At 37.5% G+C, this 22,844-nt stretch overlaps 4 protein-coding genes across 7 annotated transcripts in view; all 4 read left to right on the forward strand.

The window, feature by feature from the left end:
* LOC145907952 (transmembrane protease serine 9-like) overlaps window positions 1-5,934 on the forward strand; it is a 28,293-nt gene extending 22,359 nt beyond the window's left edge. For 3 of the 4 annotated variants that reach the window (XM_082995094.1, XM_082995093.1, XM_082995097.1), the window contains 4 exons: window positions 4,312-4,453; window positions 4,638-4,667; window positions 4,966-5,001; window positions 5,095-5,934. In XM_082995094.1, coding sequence (XP_082851220.1) covers window positions 4,312-4,453; window positions 4,638-4,667; window positions 4,966-5,001; window positions 5,095-5,174 — 288 coding nt within the window. In that variant the 3' untranslated portion in view covers window positions 5,175-5,934. Of the gene's footprint in view, window positions 1-4,311; window positions 4,454-4,637; window positions 4,669-4,965; window positions 5,002-5,094 lie in introns of all 4 variants that reach the window. The other variant, XM_082995096.1, reaches the window with a different exon arrangement.
* Window positions 5,935-7,186: 1,252 nt separating this feature from the next.
* Window positions 7,187-12,619, forward strand: LOC145908841 (cytochrome P450 2U1-like). Its single transcript, XM_082996164.1, has 9 exons — window positions 7,187-7,477; window positions 7,818-7,963; window positions 8,399-8,501; window positions 8,558-8,667; window positions 9,231-9,352; window positions 10,183-10,304; window positions 10,983-11,127; window positions 11,801-11,964; window positions 12,305-12,619. The coding sequence occupies exons 1-9, from the start codon at window positions 7,187-7,189 to the stop codon at window positions 12,617-12,619; spliced, it is 1,518 nt and encodes a 505-aa protein (XP_082852290.1).
* Window positions 12,620-13,856: 1,237 nt separating this feature from the next.
* Window positions 13,857-17,300, forward strand: LOC145908844 (cytochrome P450 2B19-like). The gene is made up of 9 exons (XM_082996166.1): window positions 13,857-14,147; window positions 14,334-14,479; window positions 14,733-14,835; window positions 14,892-15,001; window positions 15,173-15,294; window positions 15,444-15,565; window positions 16,003-16,147; window positions 16,444-16,607; window positions 16,818-17,300. The coding sequence occupies exons 1-9, from the start codon at window positions 13,857-13,859 to the stop codon at window positions 17,130-17,132; spliced, it is 1,518 nt and encodes a 505-aa protein (XP_082852292.1). The 3' UTR covers window positions 17,133-17,300.
* A 919-nt stretch (window positions 17,301-18,219) lies between these two features.
* LOC145908622 (cytochrome P450 2B19-like) lies at window positions 18,220-22,819 on the forward strand. Its single transcript, XM_082995939.1, has 10 exons — window positions 18,220-18,330; window positions 18,519-18,819; window positions 18,996-19,141; window positions 19,603-19,705; window positions 19,762-19,871; window positions 20,017-20,138; window positions 20,329-20,450; window positions 20,815-20,959; window positions 21,475-21,638; window positions 22,187-22,819. Exons 2-10 carry the CDS (start codon window positions 18,529-18,531, stop codon window positions 22,499-22,501), a joined length of 1,518 nt encoding a protein of 505 aa, XP_082852065.1. The 5' UTR covers window positions 18,220-18,330; window positions 18,519-18,528; the 3' UTR covers window positions 22,502-22,819.
* The last annotated feature ends 25 nt before the right edge of the window (window positions 22,820-22,844 follow it).

Raw genomic sequence — 22,844 nt, forward strand, 5'->3', positions numbered from 1 at the left:
GCAGACAATGCGCACTGTGAAATCTGCTAAACCTTCACCACTCTCGAAGTCGTCCAATGCTCAGCCAATTTCGCGTCGCTATTTTCCCTTTGACGTTCGTCAACAGCGGGGCGGATCGTGAATAGGTTGAAAAACATTGTCATATTACACAAAATCAGATATCAACACTAAATGGAAAAAATGGGCGCGAGACAGAACAAAGAATTCGAAATGGTAAATCGACAACCAACAACAAAAAAGTCCGAAACTTTGGATTGACAATTCCAAGGCAAGACACACTAAAGTCAGCACGGTAACTACATATCCAAGATATTCTAGGCAAAATATAACCCGCATGTAGATTTGAGCTGAACAAGCGTTGGGGGATAATTAGATCACAAAGAAACGATTTGTTTTTAGAGTTTTGTTTCATTGACCACTTGGTGTGCTTGTCTTTATCCACTGTAAATTGTTAACCGGTATGTGAACGAACACTAGCGGGTCCAACCCATATTTTGTCATCTTTTTTTCGAAAAAAATAACACGAAAGCAAATACCAACACCGAATGAAAAAAATGCGTAAACAGATCTGGAACTTAACAAAGAAAAAGTCCGAAACTTTCGTTAGACGCGATTAACAATTCCAAGGCAAGACGCACGAAATGTTTGGCGTCCTTGCCTTCATCCATTGTAAGTTGTTAGGGAACTGACGCTAGCGGCACCAACCTTTTCTGTTGGAAAACAGGCGGATTGCTTTCCTTTTTAGCAACGAGCGTTGCCTTGTGGGCTAGCATATGATGCTAGGAATGAAACGCAAGATGTGAGTGACCGAAGGGAAGGCATGACGTCACGTTTCATTCATTCCTGCCAGAGAGTTACAACAGAGGTTGATGGTTTGCGTTTTGACAACTTTCGTGTGGGTTTTTTAAATAATGCAAGTGTGGCAAATGACACTTAAAACTGATTGACTGACTCGGCCCATGCATACAAAGAGTGCTGCGAGATCTGCTAAACCTTCACCAGTTTTGAAGTCGTTCAAGAGTCCAATGTTCTGAACAGCAAGTGTTTCGCGTCGCCTTTTGTCCATTTCCCTTTGACGTTCGTCTAAATCGGGCGGATCATGAAAACTGCACAAAAGCTTATACCGACGCTGAATGAAAAACAAATATATTCGTCCATTGTAGGTTGTGTGGGAACTGACGCTAGCGGCCCCAACCTTTTCTGTGGGACAAACGGCGGATTCCTTTGTTGTCTTTTTTTTTCGAATAAGCATTGTTACCACATTTAGTTGTTTCTTTTCAATCGTATTTGAACTTGTGTGGTTTTCTGTTGTAAACCGTTGGAAATTCCTGTGAAACTGAAGTTCCGCTTGTGTAGAGTAGTAACATAACAACCAGCTCATATCGACAAAGGTTCGTTTCTTTTGATTCCATCGGAACAACACACGCATTACAATCGTCCTTTGACAACGCACAGGTAGTAGAAAAAGTCCATCATCCAGCACATATAGACACGGCCATGCACCTTGATTCATTCAGATAAAGTGTATCAGTAGCAAGCGGAAGAGTGAGTCAATATTTATTAGTTTGTCATGAAGTTCGATGTCGGCTTGTACCGTAAATTCGATTAATTGATTTAATGTAAAGTGATTAATTGAAATATGAGGTGTAAACATTTGTTTTTTTTATAGTGAGCAGGAGACGGGGCCACTGTTTCGATCTATTAGGTCTCGTTAAAGCAGCTATTGTGTGACTTAAATCGATCTTGTCAGCTGAATAGCCGTCAACCGTTGGGTACCACATTACCTGAAACCAACTAAGGTGGAAACTGTGGCCAAGGAAACGCAAACACAACAAATCATATAAAAGCAATAAAGCCAATAATGTTTTTTAAAGGGAATTGCAGACAGGGCCACAGTTTCGACCTGATAAACTTTGTGTGTGTTAGCATTTGGTGATAATAAATTTCAATTTCGTGTCAAGGTAGTTGCTCAAAATTTAAAAGTTCGATAATGTCAACTTGTTTATCAGTTGGAATTCTGCTTTGTCTCCTGGCTACATTGGTTACAGGTAAGTGTGAGTTTGGTGAAAACACAAAATAAATATAAAATAATTACTTACGAGTGGTAGAAATAAAATGTTCTGTTTAGGTCAGTCTTGTGGCAGGAAAGTGGTTCGTGGTGATTCCGGGGTAAGGTTTTGATAGGATTTGACAAGTATCTCCATCTATGTCGTGTACATTTTATTCATGCCAGTTTTTACTATCAATTAATAAAATATATACATTTATAAGCCTATACTCTATAGTGTTTCTCAGTTATCCGAGCCGATAAAAATGCAAAGTGTTTGAGAACCTCTGTATTAGATTATAAATTTGTTCGTGCTGTATTGAAGTTGTTGGTTCGTTGCAGTCCAGCAGAATAGCGGGTGGGAGTTCATCGCTAAGGGGAGAATGGCCTTGGCAAGCGATGATCTACTCGGCAAAAATTCTCACAGCTACTTTCTGCGGCGGAACGATATTGTCGGAAGATTGGGTCATGACGGCGGCGCAATGCTTTGACAGCACTGACACGTAAGCGTTTCCTTATAAGTAGCAATGTTGTCATGAATACCGTGAACGTGAATGTCGTTGTATAAATCAGCTAAAACAACTGAAAAAAAATAATTTGAAAAATATTTGTCGATCTATTTTTCTTTGCATTAGAATTTTTTGTGAGCCGTTTCTGTAATTAATTGAAAAACGTCATATTTCAAAAATCTCTGGGCTTTACCTAACAACGATCACAGCAGTTTATCTTTGTAGAATCACTGTGTATGTTGGAAAGTTGTTAAGCGATCGAACGATTAATGAGACCGGTCAACAACTGCTTTCTGTCAGTTCAACACACAAGCATCCTCAATTTACGTAAGTTTTCATTTTATTGTTTACGAAATTAGTATTTCTGTTTATCAACAAACGTCATAGTGGCGCTGATTACCAGCATTCCTTCTGAGTATCCTGGATATTGATACGCACGAAACAGGTCCGTTGGTCATCACTAAGCACCGCACAATGATGCTTAGTGTCCTACAGTATTTATGTCTATTTAACTCATTATGTTGAGAGTTGATGAGTATCGCACGAAACTAAAAACCTTACAGAACTGCGGCATCCGGCAATGACGTCGGGCTTCTCAGATTATCATCCAAAATAACATTTAACGACAACATCCAGCCTGTATGTCTTCCTCCTGGTACGAACTATAACGCCCCAGCTGGCACAAGGTGTTACGTCAGCGGTTGGGGGCACACGTCAAGTAAGTAACCTTTTATCGATGATTGGATTAAGTGACTTGTTTTGTATGCCGGTTGAAAAAACTTTTGCAATTTTATTCTTGTAAATCTGCTCATATTTTGGATTGAGCCGTGTTGTGTCATGGATATAAACACGATGGTGAATTTTTTTTTTGGAAATCGTGATCTAGGAGACAAATTGTTTGTGAAACACTAAAGGATAAATTTTTTGTGAAATGCTCAATTAAAAATATTTTATGAAACACTAAACGAGACTTTGAAAAATAACAAAGATTATTTGAGAAACACTGAATGAGACACATCGCATGTCAGACAATATATTTTGTTTTTAGGCTCATCTTCGGACTTTGCTTCCACCTTAAGAGATGCTGACGTGAGAGTTCAGAGTGAAAGTTACTGCCTCGGGATCCACGGCAGCCCTTATCCCCAGACTGTAATGTGTGCCCTTGAAACTGGAACCTCCACCTGTGATGTAAATCATGAACAACAAAGGGGATTCACCCACTAATAAGCATCGGGCAGACTTCACCGAAATCCCCACATTAAACAATAATTCAGACTCCAAAAAAGATATTTACTGATCACTTCCATCAAAATAATTATTAAAATCATGGTGCCCTCACGAACTTCATAAAATCATGGTGCACTCACGAAGTTCATAAAATCTTGGTGCACTCACGAAGTTCATTAAATCATGGTGCACTAACGAAATTCATTGATCATGGTGCGCTCACGAACTTTATTAATCATGGTGCACACACGCACTTCATTAAATCATGGTGCTCTCACGAAAAACTTCACAAAAATCATGGTACTTATAGAGAAAAAAAGAATTTGCCTGGTGGTTGATAGGAACTACTTCAGAAAATAAACAATTCTAACACAAACACTTGACTCGTGGAGTCGTTTTTCAACACTGCAACATTCGTCAAAAAGAAATAAAGTTATAAATTTTACGTGGCGAAATGCTTTGTGACTGGGCACACTTTTGACATTTCATGATAGCTAAAATTTATAAAATTATGCAACGTTTTCTCAGGGCGATGGTGGAGGACCTTTGGTGTGTGAAACAGATAACGGATGGTATCAATATGGGATAGCAAGCAGGTCTGCTATTCCATGTGGTACAGGTCCAGATTTCTTTACTGAGATCACCGAGATTTATTCCTGGATACAAGCTAGTAAGTACATAGATATAAAGTTTTGGATGGTTAGTAGCATGAGAAGATTTTGTTTCTCGTTAACAACGGTGGAATAAAACTTTATTAAACTGTAGAAAGTGCCTTGAGACAAATATAAAATTAGTTTGTTGCTTTACCATCCGGTTTGCTAAGAGCACACAGCTAAAACGTATTTGTTTTGCAGCAACTGGTCTAAGCTTTCCAGCTCCTGTTGGTAAGTTCAGTGTATTTTCAGTATCCATAAAAGTTATTACGCAAACTTTCTATGACACAGAGCAATTTATTACAGTTATTGCGACAAAAACAGAAAGCACATATTGTACCATGTTTTCGCTTAGAAATGATTACCATGTCCTGGTAATTCGCTTTGCATTGGCCGCTAGCTAGCGGTAAAGGTTTCGTTTCAGCTTACTTGTAAAAAATTGATAAACAAGAAGAAACCTGACCAGGATTCATGGTCAGGACATCCTAGAATATCCGATGTCGTTAACAGTTATACGGTTATTTTTCAGTTGCAACCACTACAACCACTGCAACCACTACAAGTGGTAAGTTTTATAATTCTCGTTACGTTATTTACACAAAGAAGAAAATCGTGTTATTCTGTGAACTTCATTTTTACTATCGTTATAATTTTTCAGGAGCACTGAGTTATCATCGTTGTGGCGTCTTGCTGGGGACTCTAAAGCTGGTCGCAATAGTTTTATTTTATATACAATAGGATTCAAGTCCCTTACAGAATATATTCATAAATCTTGAAAACGTGGAAATAAAAATGCTTTTTAATAGGGATGTACCGAAAGTTCGGTTTTCCGAATTTGTTCGGCCGAAACTAAGTTTTTTTTTTATAATTATTCGGTTTCCGAAAACTTTTCCGAAACCGAAACTTTTTTACCGCATGCAACACTGATACGCAAAGTTTAGAATCATTGTTCAAACTGTTTCGGTGCATCACTACTTTTAAATTTAACACAATTTAACGAATGTGATTCCTGGTGTTTTGGTTGATTTTGAAGATATTGTAAGATTTAACAGTAACCCAACTTTAAGCAAATCTATTGGAAATAAGGCAATTTTCTGTATCCAGGGTTACCGTGTTTTCTTTTCACAAGTTGTGTTTTTGAAAGTGCATTTGTTCCTATTGATACGATACGTTTTTGCCTTCAAACGTGCTTTTCTCGTAAAATCCACCTTAAAAAAGGGTTTAGCATCCTGACGAAATGTTAGTAATATCTTCAAAATTGAACAAAGTTCTGACACGAATCCGATATTTAGCATCAGAGTTTTTATATTAGTTTTGTATTGCGTAGTAAGCTTGACATACTAGAGTTAGCTGTGCGATTTAAGTAGATGTGACTTGATTAATCCTTGATTGCTAAACGCTTGTATTATCGCCGTAGTAGTGTTATAAACGACATCACTTCGGTGCCCATACAACGTTTCGTTGGTCGAAAATAAAACAAATATAATCCAAAGAGCAATGGCTCGGTGTGCTCAAGATCGTGACGTCATACCTCAATGGGGTATGATTTCTGTGTCTCGCACAAGACAATATAAATCAGCATGAAAGTTTCATTAAGCAAACAAATTCACAAAAACGCAGATTGCTATAAACGGTTCTACTGGAAAATAATGAAGGCTTGGCAACGCAACGCTACGTTGATATTTATACTTTTGACTGCAGTGCTGTCTTGTAGTAATAAAAACGTCAGCAAGGATGTAATAAAAACACAGATTATTCAGTTTCGGGCAGGTTTTGCTAAGATGTGACCGATTTGAATAACCTGCAGGCGTACGGCAGTTAAACTGTGTTTGTTGCAGTGGCCTTCTTTCCCACAACTTTTTTAAAATAAAACACAATTTTCCTTTTCCAACTACGGTTTGAAAACCACTGAAACACTAATAATGGAAAAATGTAATTTGAGGTTAATGTAACGATGCACATTTTTTGACATTTCGAATATTTAAACCTTAATTATTATTAAGCCTAATGATTTTATATACTGATATAGCCAAGCTAAGCCCTTCGCTGTGGGTAAATTCTGCCTTGTCTTGACATAACATTATTTTAAATAGGTACATTCGTCAGCTGTTAGAGTTGACATAACATAACAAAATTGTGTTTCCCAGCATTGAGGCGCCTGTAAAGTTTTTGAAATTTCTGGAACACAAGTAGAAAGGTTTGCTAACCCCTTGATTTAAATGTAATGACCAGAGTGTTGCAATGTTAGTTTTTGGCAGCGTCTCGCGGTTGAACTTTAGGACAACGCGGTTTGATGTTTGTCCGGTAAACATTCCACCTCCATCACCACACAAGCTTCTGCTGATCAGGCAAACTACACGCCAGGATACCAAGTTTGCAAATGTTGCTGAAAGGTCGAGTGCATTGCTTGAAAATATTCTGTATATGAACTGATGGTATAATGTTACGAAAGGCAATTAATATGAAATATAAAAGCAAGGCCTATGGAGCAGAGGTTTGGAAAAAAGCTCGCTGCGGTGTCGCTGCAGAAAAGGGATAGTAAGAAATTATATATAAGCGGTTGTACGAAGTATCTTCATGCATTCTTCAAACACCATTATTGGTATTACCAGCACCATGAATATCATATTTTGGAAAATTAACTACAACATGTAACATTAAGAGTAGTATTAAGATACCTGTGAGCATTATGCCAAATGTTTTGACCAACAAATTGCGCCATGTGTTTAGATTAAATTTAATCAGAAATCATGCTGGAGCGAGTTCTTACAAAGTACAACCTTGACCTTGCTGGGTTTGTTAGTTTTTGGAACCTTGCCATAATATCTGTGACCTTGATGATCATATACTGGTGGCGAAAACCTCATTCAAAGTTCCCACCTGGCCCAAGGGGTGTTCCCGTGCTTGGGGTGGTGCCATTCTTCGGGGAGTCCATTGGACAAACGTTAAAGGCATGGAGTCTTAAGTATGGACCGGTGATGTCAATCAGATTAGGAAGAGAGGATGCTGTGATTCTGAACACCGTTGAGGCAATTAATCAAGTACGTGACAGGGGAATCCATAGTGACTTGTGTATGTCACCCCGGATACACATGTCACCACTGATACACATGTCACGACTGATACATGTCACCACGGATGCACATGTCACCACTGATACACATGCCACCACGGATACGCAAGTCACCACTGATACATATTTCTGCTGGTGATACACTTGACATTAACTTAACATATCCATAATCGTATAGGATTTATTCAGAATACAGATAAAAGAGGCTGGACCATTCTGTGGCATACATTGACATCCTTAGTCGTTCTCAACGATTTAATAAACCATCCCTACCGTTTCGCATAGTACGACACATTGGTATTTTTCAGGCGTTTGTAAAACAGAGTGCCACGTTTTCTGACCGACCAAGGGTTGAGCTCTTCTTCCAGAACACCGGAAACCTTGGAGTCATTTTCCGCCGATACGACGAAACTTTCAAAACACAGAAACACTTTGCTATCAAATATTTAAGAGGGTAAGTCTGTTATTGTAGTAAGAATATTATGTAGCTTAACTATGGTGAATTAAATTATAAAATAAATTAATGTGAATTTTGTACTAAATGTAAACGAAGGTGCTTATTTTCGCGTGATGTCATTCAACTTTTGATGAAACTGCAAAAATGACGCAGAGGTCACGTGTAGAAGTAAGCCACACTGTGTTGCAATGTATGTTCATTAACTCCGAAGCCTCGCGGTTAAGTACATACAGGAGAGAGCCAAGTGTTTGTCAGATAAATATTTCGTCGTCAGCAAAACGTCATAAACATCTGAACGCATTCCTGAAGCCATTTTCTGTTTCGGAAAAAACACATTTGACCAAAACGACTTCTAGTAAAGCGAAACCGAAAATACCATTAATTTAATTTGTGCAAATGGATGTATTTAAAGAATGTTCAAGTTTTTTGCAGAAAAGGTCTGGCTGCTCATGAGATAGGCGAAGTTATAAATGATGAAGGCGACAGATTCGTGGAATTCCTGAAAACAATGAACAAAGAACCAGTCGACCTCAAAGTGAGATGAAAGAAAACAAACAACAAAACAGTGTTTCACATATTGTTTTTCTTTAGAAATATCTTTACTGGTTGACATCAAACGTGATTTCGCAAATAGTTTTGGGGAAACGTCACGAGTATGGAGACGAATCATTTATTCGTTTGCTCGACACCTTGAGATATTTGTAAGTGATATCTGGAGTTGCTATTCGCGTGTGCAAATTCAACCTAAGGTTTACATCGTATGTATTTTGCCTTACAAACTGGATTACTAGTATAAGGCTTATTCAACTTAAGCAATATCATAATTTGTGTTTTGTGTTAATCAGTGTTTTGTTTGGGCAAAGGAATAAAAATATTTTTATTTAATGTTATGTTAAGTTATACTGGCTTGGCAGCCTCCATGGAATATTTCTGCTTTGCCTTTCATTGTAATTTGTTTCGAAATGCTTTGATACGTGGACAACTGTTTGTTCGAAGTTGGTTTGGAAATACGAAACACCTGCAGACCACAGGTTTTAGACATTCAACATGCATTCAGTTTCAATCACAGTCAATTGCTGTTTAGAAAACCAAAGCATTTATGATGCTATGGGTAGAAATATTACAGTCATTTCACTAAAGATTGACATGGGAGTGTCCAAAAAGTCTAGATGTGTCAGTTTGTTTAGTCATTGGAAAATTAATGCACAACGAAATCTCCCATGTTTTGTTGGAATGTTATTTAACGTGGCAAATATATTTAAAGGTTCAACGACCCCAAAGATGCCAATGCACTTCAACTCCTATTCTTGTTCGCGTTTTGGGGAAAAATCCCGCCCATAAAAGGAGCCTTTGACCGTTTTGGAGACCGACAGAAATATATTTTAGGTACGAAAAAATGCGTTTGGGAATAATTACAATATGATTGTGAATAATTACAATATGATTGGGAATAATTACAATATGATTGGGAATAATTACAATATGATTGGGAATAATTACAATAAGATTGGGAATAATTACAATAAGATTGGGAATAATTACAATATGATTTGAATAATTACAATAAGATTGGGAATAATTATAATATGATTGGGAATAATTACAATATGGTTGGGAATAATTACTATATGGCACAAGTGAAACACGCAGAACAAAAATGGAAAATATGATTTAGTAATCAACTGTTTGGATTGACTGAGTCCACGTTTATTAAACATGCAACCCTGGCAGTGGCATGCAAACCATCTTATTGGAAATCTTTAATATATATAAGCAACAGCTTTCATCAGAATGTGCTCGTGTAAATGTAAAAAAACAGTCCGATGCTTGAGGTTAAACCAGAATTCATTGCTGAAGCATCAGGGTCAAATGTCTATGCGAATGAACAACATTTCATCGGACTTTTCACATTTATACGAGCACAACCTCAGGAAGGTTGCTACAAAGCAACCGAAAGGCTCATAATATTTTTGCCAGAAAAGCCCGTTTCACAGAAACTCGCTTAGTTAGTTTTTTATCCCGCCACCAACATACAATAGAAATGAAAAAAGCAGTTTTTGCGGGTGATTCAGACTTGAAGTCCTTTATTTTCAACCAGCACCACTGTGACATGCAACGAATTGATAAGCTGTTTTGCTTTAAACTATTTTAAATTGAGTACATATGAAAAACGTATGAAATTACAAATCAGACTAATCTAAAATGCGGTTACTTAGAAACAATGGAAACTTACATCGACGACCACAAGAAAAACTTTGATCAAAACAACATCGATGATTTGATCGATGCTTTTATTCACGAACAAAAGTCCAACAAAAAAAATGATGTCGACAACTCCGTAAGTCAACTTTAAGTCATATTGTTCGCTTTCACAAACGAACTATTGTGCAATCAAGTATCTTTTGTTGACTTTGGGTTAAATTAAAACACACAAAACAAACATCAGTGCTGTATGAACATATCATCAGTGCTATGAAAAAAAACTAGGTTGCTAAGACGACCACAAGCCCGCAACGGCTTGCGTTCGTGCCTCAGTTAGTTCCTAATGCTATAGCAGTGATGATGAGTGATTGCTTATGGTTTTGGTTGTTCACCTCATAACTATTCTTGCTCAAAACGATTTTGCTAACAGTTACAAAAGTAAATCGTTGATAATGGAAACGTATATGTGGGAAACAGACTTAGGGTTAAGTACACATGCGTTGAGGTTTGAGGTTACCACGGATTCACATGTCACCACTGATACACATGTCACCACTGATACACATGCCACCACTGATACACATTATTCTATTTGAATAAGAAACTGACGATGCTTACATACGCGAAATCGATTTTTTTTACAAATAAATCTGCTGACTTCAATCTGAGCCTTGTTGCTTCATGATATATGCGAACCAAAGTAATTTGCTGTCGCAGATAATAAAACAATGCCTAACCGAGGGCTAGATTCCTCTACAGCTACTAAGCAAGTCGGCCATCTTTTTGTATGCAATAACTTTTTGTATTTGTTTAGAATGATCAACTCAGAGCATTGTGTAGAGATCTCTTCATGGCAGGGACGGAAACATCCAGTGTGTCAATATCATGGCTGTTTGTCTTCCTACTGAACAATCCGGATTATGAGAAGAAAATTCGCAAAGAAATTGATGACGCCTTTGGTAAATGTAGCATTTGGCCAAGCATCCAAGCATTGAAAAACATATAAAAAATAATGGTTGCCAATACAGTATATCTCAGTATTCGGATAATCCGGATTCGGTTAATTAGAAAAATTGGAGGAACAAGTGATCTGTAATCTTTAACATCTACATTAGACGACTCATTATGTTTCGAATTATCTGGATATTAAATATAGATCTTATCAGATCTCAAACACTACCAAGTTTGCAACGTCTGGGAAGCAAAGCGTGTTGACGCGTTACATGAAGCGCAACATTTAATATCTAAATATCAATGTGAAAAATGAGGGGGCCTTGTTCAAATTGAGCTCAAAGGTTTGAAAAGCTTGCGATAGAATTCAATTTCATCGTAAAATCCACAAGTCAAACAGTGTCTGAGTTTACTTAAATTTATAGAAGTAATTATGTGGTCCAAGGGTATTTGGCACAAAGCAATCACATGTTCCTAATACATATATCGCCTATTTGTAGTTACACCAAACATTTGTGTACCAGAGCACTTCTGCAAACACAGTGCATGGTTGGACGTTACCCCTTTTAAACAAACAAGAGCGACATTTACTTGAAAGGGTGAAAGTGCACAAAATGACAGCGCAGCGGAACGTGTTTGCTCACTTTCACTGCCATTAACGAGAGTTACCTTTTTCTCTAGGCGACGAAGGAATGCCTTCGATGGAGAAGAAGGATAAACTCCCATTCACTTGCGCTTTCATACAAGAAACAATGAGAGTAAAAACGCTCGTGCCACTGGCAGCAAACCACATGACAAGCCACACAACCAAGTTTATGGGGCTTGTCATTCCTAAAGGCACGGTGGTAGGTTGGGTTTACTGCTTTGCTGTTTATGTTACGATAAAAGCCTCGTGTGGTGACGTTTGTCAGTGATATGATATTGATTACGAACCGAATAGAATATGTAACAGTGCTGGGCTTTAAAAGGATTAAGAATGCACATTTTTTTGTGGAAACACTTGGAAATCAGTTCAGCAGTCATTCACACTCTTTGGAGTTAATGTTAATGGGGAAAATAAGTGGACTTTGCAAAAACCAGCCAAACTTGTAAAACATGAAGGCCCCCAAAATCATCAACGAATAGCAAAAACTTTGACCTTCAATATTTGACCCGGTTTAAAACAAAACTATGCAACTCCTGCAGGTTGTACCAAACATAGAAGGGGCCCATATGGATCCGGTGGACTGGCCCAACCCCAAACTATTCGACCCACAAAGACACATCGACGAGAATGGAAAGTTCGTGGCTTCGGGGAAAGTGATTCCATTCGGTGTTGGAACAAGATTTTGTTTGGGTGAAAGTTTGGCCAGAGCGGAGATGTTCATCTTCTTCGTGAAGTTGTTGCAAAAATTTCATATTAGATTTGCAGACGGTGTTAAACAAGGTGTTGATGACCACAAATATGGTGTGATTTTGTATCCTATTTCGTGTAAAGTAATGCTTGAGGCCAGAGGTTAATATATGACAGATCCTTATCAACACACATCCGTTGTTTTAATTCCTATATCCTCAAATATACATATCTTTCCCCAGATACGAGCACACTGTTTAACGTCAATTTAGCGTTAAACCATGTAAGTTGGGTGAAAGTAATTTTGAATTTGATTTTTGTTAATTACGTACCTTGTGGCAGCACTGTATACAGTTTTATGTAGAATCCAATTTGTTTTTTGCTAAGCGTCCATGACAAAAGCCTTCTGTCAGAACGAAGAATATATGCTGCAGGAAGATTCATATATTCTTGCATTTTATTGCAGTCAAATTCAGTAAAACATTTTTTGCTTGCAAATTGTCTGTCGACTCTTCGTTGTTTTATTTTGAATAACATTCATCTGCACGGCCATTTTGTTCTTCTCAGTTTTAATCAACTTTTTTCGGAGCAAATCGAATTTGTAAATATATGTGAATTTTCAACATATGTCTCAAGTTTGGGGTACGGAGCATAAATGTATGACGTCATTGCAAATAAATTCAGTGAAGCGGCCACTTAAGCTCGTGGGTTTATTTAAACATTGGTAATTGAACATAATGACTGTGATTGCTTAGGTTTTGGTTGTTCACCTTATTACTATTCTTGCTCAAAACGATTTTGCTAATAGTTGCAAAAGTAAATCATTGATAATGGAAACATGTATGTGGGAAACAGACTTAGGGCTAAGTACACATCCGTTGAGGTTTGAGGTTTGTCTGACAAACATTGCGTCGTCATAAGTACACAAGTTCTGCTGAGCAGGCAAACAAAAAAACCTTCAAAATCTTGTTGCAAAACTATTACTCCTGCAGTAGCTTCTATTTCATTGCATGGCAATCAGGTGTAATGTATGACCATGTGGTAGAAATTGATGGTATTTGCAAAGGCAATGACTTTGTAACAGAAAGCAAAGCAACGTTGTTAAGCTGGACAATTTGTGCAGGTATTTCGGTTGCTGCAAGGTTCGCTGCGGTACGTGCAAATTATTAAGTTGATACTTTCGCAGTAAAATGTGTTCAACTACTTTACAGTCAGTTTTTTTTAGGGAAATCTTGTATAATTAGAGGCATCAAACAAATTTGAAACAGAGAGCAAAGCAGGGCAATGGTTTAAAGCTAGTTAGTATGAACAGGTATAGGTAGAAAAAGTCTTGTTGTGGTACTGGTGCAAATATGATTTCAAATATCGATACAAATATAAGTTTATTTTTTAAGACCAGAAATCATGCTGGAGCAAGTTCTTACAAAGTACAACCTTGACCTTGCTGGGTTTGTTAGTTTTTGGAACCTTGCCATAATATCTGTGACCTTGATGATCATATACTGGTGGCGAAAACCTCATTCAAAGTTCCCACCTGGCCCAAGGGGTATTCCCGTGCTTGGGGTGGTGCCATTCTTCGGGGAGTCCGTTGGACAAACGTTAAAGGAATGGAGTCTTAAGTATGGACCGGTGATGTCAGTCAGATTAGGAAGAGAGGATGCTGTGATTCTGAACACCGCTGATACAATCAACCAGGTACATACAGTCTATTTACAAGGAATACACAAGTTACTAATTCCACTAACGCCAAAAATGATGCGCACAAACACTTCCCAATAATGATTCACGTAATAAGTACATGACTATAGTTACGTACATGTGTTATTGCTGACTTAGTACACTTGCATAATCGTTTTATTAGTATTGCATTTGTATCTATAGGCATTTGTGAAGCAGAGTGCCACGTTTTCTGATAGACCCAGAATAGATCTGTTCTACCAAAGCACCGGAAATTTCGGAGTGATTTTCCGTCGATACGACGAGACTTACAAATCACACAAACATTTCGCTACCAAGTATTTAAGAGGGTGAGTCTGGTATCATATGGAGAATTAATATTCTTTAACACTACAGAAATATCATGTAACCGCATGACATCACCCTACTGAGCAGGTCCTCCTTTACCGCCATTCATAAAATATCCACTGCAACAGGTTGCTGTGATCCAGGGTCACGCAATATTAACTAAGACTGATGTGCGGCGACAGAAAGCAGAAACAAAACGCAGCAATTCAATTTTTGCTGATGAATACGTAAAAAAAGTTGTTTCAATTGCTACAGAAAGGGTCTGGCTGCTCATAAGATAGACGAAGTTATAAATGACGAAGGCGACAGATTCGTGGAATTCCTGAAAACAATAAACAAAGACCCAGTCGACCTCAAAGTGAGATGTAAGAAAACAAAGAACAAAACAGTGTTTCACATATTGTTTTCCTCTAGGAATACCTTTACTGGTTGACATCAAACGTTCCTTCGCAATTAGTTTTGGGGAAACGTCAGGAATACGGAGACAAATCATTTCTTCGTTTACTCGAAGCTATAAAAAATTTGTAAGTTTTTTTTTATTATGCAATGACAAGAATACAAAAACGGGTTCAAACCAAACAGAAAATTTCTGATTAATTCGTAATTGTGAAAGCAGAGTAAAAAATGTGTTTTTTGTATTTGCCGAAGTCCTCAACGCACTGTTAATATCTGTATGTTATGATCAATATTTTAAGGTTCAACGACCCACAAGATGCTTATGTCCTTCAACTCATAAGTTTGTTCACGACTTTGAGGAAAATTCCACCCGGAAAAGGAGCTTTCGAACGTTTCGGAGACCGCATGAATTATATTTTAGGTAGAAAAGATGAAATTGGGAAAAATGTCATGATTTCTACCGGAAACAAAACTTTTGAATTGACAACATCCACCTTTTATGAAATAAAAACAACTCTGTAATGTTTCCAGTTATGTGTAATGTGTTTAACATAAAATTTGGCGTTTCAGAAACAATGCAAGCTTCCATCGACGACCACAGGAAAAAATTTGACCACAACAACATCGATGACTTGATTGATGCCTTTATCCACGAAAGTAAATTCAACAAAATAAGTGGTGTTGACAACTCGGTAAGTCAACTTCGCCATTTAACTTCGACCAAAAAGCTTCCAGGCATTGTCCGAAAATCAAACTTGTTCTGTCTTTTGTTTGTTTTTGTTAAGAGAAGAAAATGTAGATATTTAAATAAACAACAAATAAAATGTTAACATGTCATAATTTGAGAATTTTGAAATAATTTCGTCACCGTTTACATATAGTCTTACCCTTATAGTAGCATTATCATGTGACGAAAATAGTAAAAGGCACATATATATACTCACACACATATATATATATACGTGACTCTTTAAACGAAAGAGAGTGTGACAAATATGCAACAACCAAACCGCAATAAATTAAGGTCTCCACACCAATCTGCTTCTTATCTAATGTCCATTTTTATTCTGCTTTCTGCCTGCTTCTTTGTGATGATACCAAAGGACTCATGCGACTGAATTTTTTTCAGAATGAACAACTCAGGGCATTGTGCCGAGATGTCTTTACAGCAGGAACCGAAACGACCAGTGTTGCAATATCTTGGCTGTTTGTCTTCCTTCTGAATAACCCAGACTATGAGGAGAAAATTCGCAAAGAAATCAATGATGCATTCGGTAAATATGATATGTGGTGGTGCAACTCATTATTTTCAGAAAAGCCAAAAACTTTAAAACAAAAATATGTTAATAATGTGCTATGAACTACTTGTGCGCTGTGTATAATCTAGTCCAGTGGTTACAACCTTTTGGCACTTGCAAAGCAGTTAATTTTCAAAACACGGCCGGGTATATTTGAAAACTAAACTCAGAGAACTAACAGGTGTGGAGAAACACTGATGTAATTTTAAGCCCTTTTCTCATTTGCTGACTTTATGAAATTGCGGATAATGTCAGCTATGTTTTTTCTTCAGGTGACGATGGGATGCCTTCGATGGAAAGAAAGGACGAACTTCCAATCACTTGCGCTTTCATACAAGAAACGATGAGAGTAAAAACCCTCGCACCACTGGCAGCAAACCACATGACAAGCCATACAACCAAGTTGATGGGGCATGTTATTCCTAAAGGCACTGTGGTAAGTTGGACTTACTGCTTTAATATACATAACGATTTTTTTGTTTTATCTGTTTGCACTTTTGGGTGTTAACATTACTGTAGAACATTGATAGATTTTGCAAAAACCAGTTAAACTTACAAAACCAGAAAGTTTTATTATACACTGAAAGAATAAAACTTCAATCCATTTTGAAAACGAGCGCCCAATACAATCATGCAACTACTGCAGGTTGTACCAAACTTAGAAGGGGCCCACATGGATCCGGTGGACTGGCCCAACCCCAAACTATTCGACCCACAAAGACACATCGACGAAAATGGAAAGTTCGTGGCTTCGGGGAAAGTGATTCCGTTCGGTGTTGGAACAAGATTTTGTTTGGGTGAAAGTTTGGCCAGAGCTGAGATGTTCATTTTCTTCGTGAAGTTGTTGCAAAACTTTAATGTCAGATTTGCAGACGGTGTTAAGCAAGGTGTCGATGACCACAAATATGGTTTGATGTTCTACCCTATTTCGTGTAAAGTAATTCTTCAGGGACGAGTGTAATGATAGGAATGCATGGCAGATCTTGCCACAAAATACCCAAATAAGAAATTAATTTTCAAAAAACAATTCATTACTTACTTTTTCTCCAAGTGTTATTTCGTGTTTTGTTGATTGTAATGAATAATTATTGGTAGAAATGCAGTATCTAATCAACCCATTCGCGTTAAATAAGCAGAAAGTCATATTGTATTAAAATGTGGGTAACAATGACCATAAACTTATTAGGCGACAACTTTAGTTGTAAATATTTTTTCGCTGAGCAAGGTTACATATATTACTTAGCATTGTATAATGGTGTAGATTGTTTAATCCAACGGTGGTGAAAAGTATTGAGTTGTATTATATTAATAAAACGTCTCTTTAAGAGTGCACTAGATGTGAACTTGGTTGCAAGATGTAGGTTATGCCAATAAAGAATTTCCTTAATTGGTATCCCCTTTGACCAAAGCCAAACCAGTTTAAAATACGTCACTGTGGTTGCCGATGTTTTGGTTGCTTTTTAACGAACTATGTACGACAATAACCCGATTAACACACCTAAATATAAAATCTACTCACAATCTAGTTTAAACGACACGAGAGTTTGAGCTGTAGGTTAATAAACGGATCTTCATTGGTTAGTAAAAATATTGTAAGAAACAATGGCAAAGTTACGAACGCAGCCACGTTTTTCGTGCTAAAGACATCACCCAATGTGCAAATAAAGCAAATAAGTTCTCATGAGCAGTGTCCCGATGTGTCCAGGTTCCTACTCAATTTAAAAAGCACAAAATTTAAACAGTAATAATGGAAAATGTAAATGTTGTAAACAACATTGAAAAACTAGCGAATTATTTTACAAAACTTGGAATACTTTCGAGATGTGAACGAACAAATATGGGCACCAAGCAACATGTTCACACGCCGTTGCTTCGTGTTCTGCAAAATCAGATGGGAGTAGACTGGAATTTGTGTTTACGAGGGCAACAAATCTGCTAAGTGTCGAAGTTTACAACATAGCCTACAGCGACGTTCAATGTTTATCAGATTAAATTCTGCTGAGCACGCAAACCACCAGACAGAATATCGCTCGCAGTCAAGTCGGTTTGATTACATTGCAGTAAGGTGCACTGCATAGAAGGAATTTACAGCATTTGCAAAGAAAGGCAATGACTTTGCAACTGAAAGCAATGTCAAAGCAACGTTGTAAAGCTCAATAGTAAGTGAGCGGTGCGGTAGGCAAAATGATCGCTGTGTCTAAGTAAAAAGTAGAAGAGTTAAACACTGTAACTGTTGTTCGATCTATTCTACATTACTGTTAATTGATCTTTGTACTGACCGATATCCACTAACTTAAAGATATTTACATGTAATTACACAAGTAATCATATATATATTGTATTTAAGACTACATATCATGCTGGAGCAAGTTCTTACAAAGTACAACCTTGATCTTGCTGGGTTTGTCAGTTTTTGGAACCTTGCCATAATATCTGTGACCTTGATGATCATATACTGGTGGCGAAAACCTCATTCAAAGTTCCCACCTGGCCCAAGGGGTGTTCCCGTGCTAGGGGTTTTACCGTTTATAGGGGAGTCCACTGGACAAACGTTAAAGGAATGGAGTCTTAAGTATGGACCTGTGATGTCAGTCAGATTAGGAAGAGAGGATGTTGTGACATTAAACACTGTGGAGGCAATAAATCAGGTACGTGATATAACATGACAATGGACATAACCACCACTGTGACACCTGTCAGCTGGTTCTAACATGGCACTGATGATAAACATGCCATTTGACGTGTATGGCCTGTGATATATATACTGCTGGTGATACACATACCACTATCCTTTCGTTGAAAGTGATACATATATGTGTTTCAGGCATTTGTAAAACAGAGTGCGACCTTTTCTGACCGTCCCAGAACTGAGCTGTTCTACCAGACCACTGCAAACTTTGGAGTTGTTTTCCGCCGATACGACGAGACTTTCAAAACACATAAACACTTCGCTATCAAATATTTGAGAGGGTGAGTCAGCAGAATTTTGGTAAATCAAATTTCATTAAATCTTGTCATTTTGCATCCAACTCAAACGAAAACAGAAGTTCTGAACGTATTTCGGATGCTCGTGGCTTATTTGTGTTTTAGGCAAATCCAAACAATAATTTTAACCTATAAGGTCTCATCAGTTCAGCTTGGTGTGACTCTTCTAGACAACTTTGCAGACCATCTAATCATACCAAGCTGCACTGATGAGACCTTGTAAGTCGAAACAGTGGCCATATTTGTCTGCAGCTCACAGAAATCATATAGTGGGCTCCACTTTGCTTATAAATTATGTTTTGGTGAATATGATGATTTTTAACTTCACATGTGATCTGTGTACTAAACAAAAAGACTGTCTTTAGTCTGGTTTGGTGCGACAGAAAAGCAAAACAAAAAACGCAGTCAATGAATTTTTACATAAAATGTTGCTTTAATTCGTGCAGAAAAGGTCTGGCTGCTCATAAGATAGACGAAGTTATAAATGACGAAGGCGACAGATTCGTGGAATTCCTGAAAACCATAAACAAAAGCGCAGTCGACCTCAAAGTGAGATGTAAGAAAACAAACAACAAAACAGTGTTTCACATATTGTTTTCCTCCAGAAATACCTTTATTGGTTGACATCAAACGTGATTATGCACATAGCGTTTGGGAAACGTTATGAATATGGAGACGAAACATTTCTTCTTCTGCTTGACGCTTTGGAAAAGTTGTAAGTGATATTTACCGTTCCGTTATAGCTCATTTGTGCCAACTGAAACACAAATGCCTTGTTATTTGAGTAGTAAATGGAAAGCAAATGTTTCACTTTATATACGTAATTTAAAACGTTGGTTTACATGACAAATTTACTAAAGGTTCAACGACCCTAAAGATGCCAAAACAATCCAATTCGTAATCTTGTTCACGATTTTGGGAAAAATCCCGCCTGGCAAAGGAGCTTTTGACCGTTTCGGAGAAAGACAGAAATACATTTTAGGTATGAAGGCAGTGTTTGCGACTAGATGCCCCCGGAAAATCACGTGTTTGTATTGACCAAATTGACCTTTAATAAAATTTAAAAAATCCTGCAAACCGTTTGGCGGAAGCCACAGATTTGTATGAAATTAAAACTTATTTCCAGAAAGCGAAAACAGTTCAACACACTTGAGCTAAATTGTTGTTTTTAGAAACAATGGAAACCTACATCGAGGACCATCGAAAAAACTTTAATCAAAACAACATCGATGATTTGATCGACGCGTTTATCTACGAACAAAAGTCCAATAACAAAAATGATATTTACAGCTCTGTACGTTACTTTAAGCTCTGTTTACCTTTCTCCATTACTAAAATACCATTCACAACTCATTACTAGTGCTGCCAGGCATATTATCAACACATAAAGGCAATATAGTTTTTATAAATATCAACGTTTCGCTTGCTATGCTGCGGCCTTCTTCCTGATGTACTCTTATAAATTTGCCATCATAATAACGGTGCCCAATTGCAGGCGAAAAATACATATCAGAGAAAAAAAACATGACCATTACCACAGTTTTTTTTTTCTAAAATAACATGTAAAATGTGCATTACCTACGTATGAAACTTTTGACTCTACACTGGGTTGCATGTTGTTACCTAAGAACTTATGCGACTAAAGTAATACTTTTTAGAATGAACAACTCGTGGCATTGTGTAGAGATCTCTTAATGGCTGGGTCGGAAACATCCAGTGTTGCAACGTCATGGTTGTTTGTCTTTCTCTTGAACAATCCGGATTATGAGAAGAAAATTCGCAAAGAAATTGATGACGCGTTTGGTAAAAAAACTATTTGGTCATGCAACAAAACATAAATGATTTTTTTTTTATTTGAGGCAATTATGATAGGGTGACATGTGCGCCTTACATAATATCCTGACGGCACTATTGGTTGAGCTTTGCTTGGCCGTAGTGTTTCCACCTTGTTTGCTCCGTAGGTTGCACCTAGTTTGGTGCCCAACGGATGACGGTGATTGTATAGTCACCACAAAGTGGAAGTCTTTGCTTGGCCGTTGGGTCAGCAAAGTCGTCTGAAAGTCACACCAGCTGCACTGATGAGACCTTTTAGGTCGAAACAGTGGCCATCTGTCTGCAGCTTACACAATTACATAATATCGTTTAGGAACGGAACGATTTATCGTATCGTAAACGCAGACGGTCAATTATTATATAGGCTCATATTGGTTCAGCTCGTACAAGTAATGCTGTGATTTGTTGGGGCTTGGCACAAACTGATTGCATTGGTGAGTTTTAACTTCATGTTACTGACATTAATGTTCCACTTTTTTCTCAAGGTGACGATGGAATGCCAACCATGGATAAGAAGGACGAACTCCCAATCACTTGCGCCTTCATACAAGAAACGATGAGAGTAAAAACGCTCGTGCCACTATCGGTACCTCACATGACGAGCCACACAACCAAGTTTATGGGGCATGTTATCCCCAAAGGAACTACTGTAAGTTGGGCTAACTGTGGGATTCAGTTCACGACCAAAGCCACGTGTGTTAACTTTTACATACATCAAGAAACAATTCTGTACACGGGACAATTGTGGGACCATTTTTTGAAAAACTGAAATGTAAAAACCTGTCAGAAACCAAGAGGGAAATGCATGTATTCAACTTTGTTGAGGCAATAACAGCTTAAAAATTATAACTTACAGTCAGACATTAAAACATAAATAGAAAAAAGAGAATATTACATTTTAATACCTTGTTTTTTGTATATTTCGTGTGATTTATCATGCATGTTAGGATGGTATCACTGGTTACAGATTATTAGACAAAAATATAACTTGGGTTTTCTATCCAAAAGTGGGCAACCAGGGGTTCACTAAAATACGAAAAAATTAATATGAGTCAGTTTAATTGTAAAAACAAAATCTTCAGTAAAAAGAACACAATCATAACAATAAGTGTCTTTAGATCTTTTCTGATATAACTTGGGTATTTTGCTTATTATCCCTCTTTTAAACGAACATGCAACTAAACCAAAAAATTTTAGGTCTGGTCAAACTTAGAAGGGGCCCATATGGATCCGGTGGACTGGCCCAACCCCAAACTATTCAACCCACAAAGACACATCGACGAGAATGGAAAGTTCGTGGCTTCGGGGAAAGTGATTCCGTTCGGTGTTGGAACAAGATTTTGTATGGGTGAAAGTTTGGCCAAAGCTGAGATGTTTATTTTCTTCGTGAAGTTGTTGCAAAAATTTCATGTCAGATTTGCAGACGGTGTTAAGCAAGGTGTCGATGACCACTTTTATGGAGTGGCGTTGAATCCTATTTCGTGTGAAATAATGCTTGATGTTAAGTGTTGATAATATGAATGCACAACAGATCTTAATCAACAAAATTCTTTCAAAATAATTTGGGATTGTCACTTTAATTTAATTTCTCTTTGCATCACTTTTTAAAATGCGATGTGTTCGGAGAGATTAAATGTAAACTCGAATGAACAAGCAAGAAAACTGCTCTTATCTCATACAGACGGGTCATATTATTGCTTAGCAGTTTTTTGGAATTGCCATTTTGCAAAAGTTTAGTGCTGTGCTTCTTAATTGTCATTGTTATTGCAACAAATCATTGGGTCAGACACGTTGAATAAACAAACATACAACTAAGTTTAACTGTGGATAACAGTGACAATAAACTTACTCTGCG

This window comes from Ascidia mentula, chromosome 7 (genome assembly GCF_947561715.1).
Source record: "Ascidia mentula chromosome 7, kaAscMent1.1, whole genome shotgun sequence".
NCBI lineage: Eukaryota > Metazoa > Chordata > Ascidiacea > Phlebobranchia > Ascidiidae > Ascidia > Ascidia mentula.

What these genes read in the sequence shown, in the direction of transcription:
- LOC145908841 (XM_082996164.1), top strand. Translation starts at nt 7,187, where the DNA reads ATGCTGGAGCGAGTTCTTACAAAGTACAACCTTGACCTTGCTGGGTTT. An exon ending in CCGACAGAAATATATTTTAG is followed by an intron (nt 9,353 to 10,182) that starts GTACGAAAAAAT and finishes GCGGTTACTTAG; the next exon opens with AAACAATGGAAACTTACATC. An exon ending in TCATTCCTAAAGGCACGGTG is followed by an intron (nt 11,965 to 12,304) that starts GTAGGTTGGGTT and finishes CAACTCCTGCAG; the next exon opens with GTTGTACCAAACATAGAAGG.
- LOC145908844 (XM_082996166.1), top strand. Translation starts at nt 13,857, where the DNA reads ATGCTGGAGCAAGTTCTTACAAAGTACAACCTTGACCTTGCTGGGTTT. An exon ending in TAAGTGGTGTTGACAACTCG is followed by an intron (nt 15,566 to 16,002) that starts GTAAGTCAACTT and finishes AATTTTTTTCAG; the next exon opens with AATGAACAACTCAGGGCATT. An exon ending in TTATTCCTAAAGGCACTGTG is followed by an intron (nt 16,608 to 16,817) that starts GTAAGTTGGACT and finishes CAACTACTGCAG; the next exon opens with GTTGTACCAAACTTAGAAGG.
- LOC145908622 (XM_082995939.1), top strand. Translation starts at nt 18,529, where the DNA reads ATGCTGGAGCAAGTTCTTACAAAGTACAACCTTGATCTTGCTGGGTTT. An exon ending in AAGACAGAAATACATTTTAG is followed by an intron (nt 20,139 to 20,328) that starts GTATGAAGGCAG and finishes TGTTGTTTTTAG; the next exon opens with AAACAATGGAAACCTACATC. An exon ending in AAAATGATATTTACAGCTCT is followed by an intron (nt 20,451 to 20,814) that starts GTACGTTACTTT and finishes AATACTTTTTAG; the next exon opens with AATGAACAACTCGTGGCATT.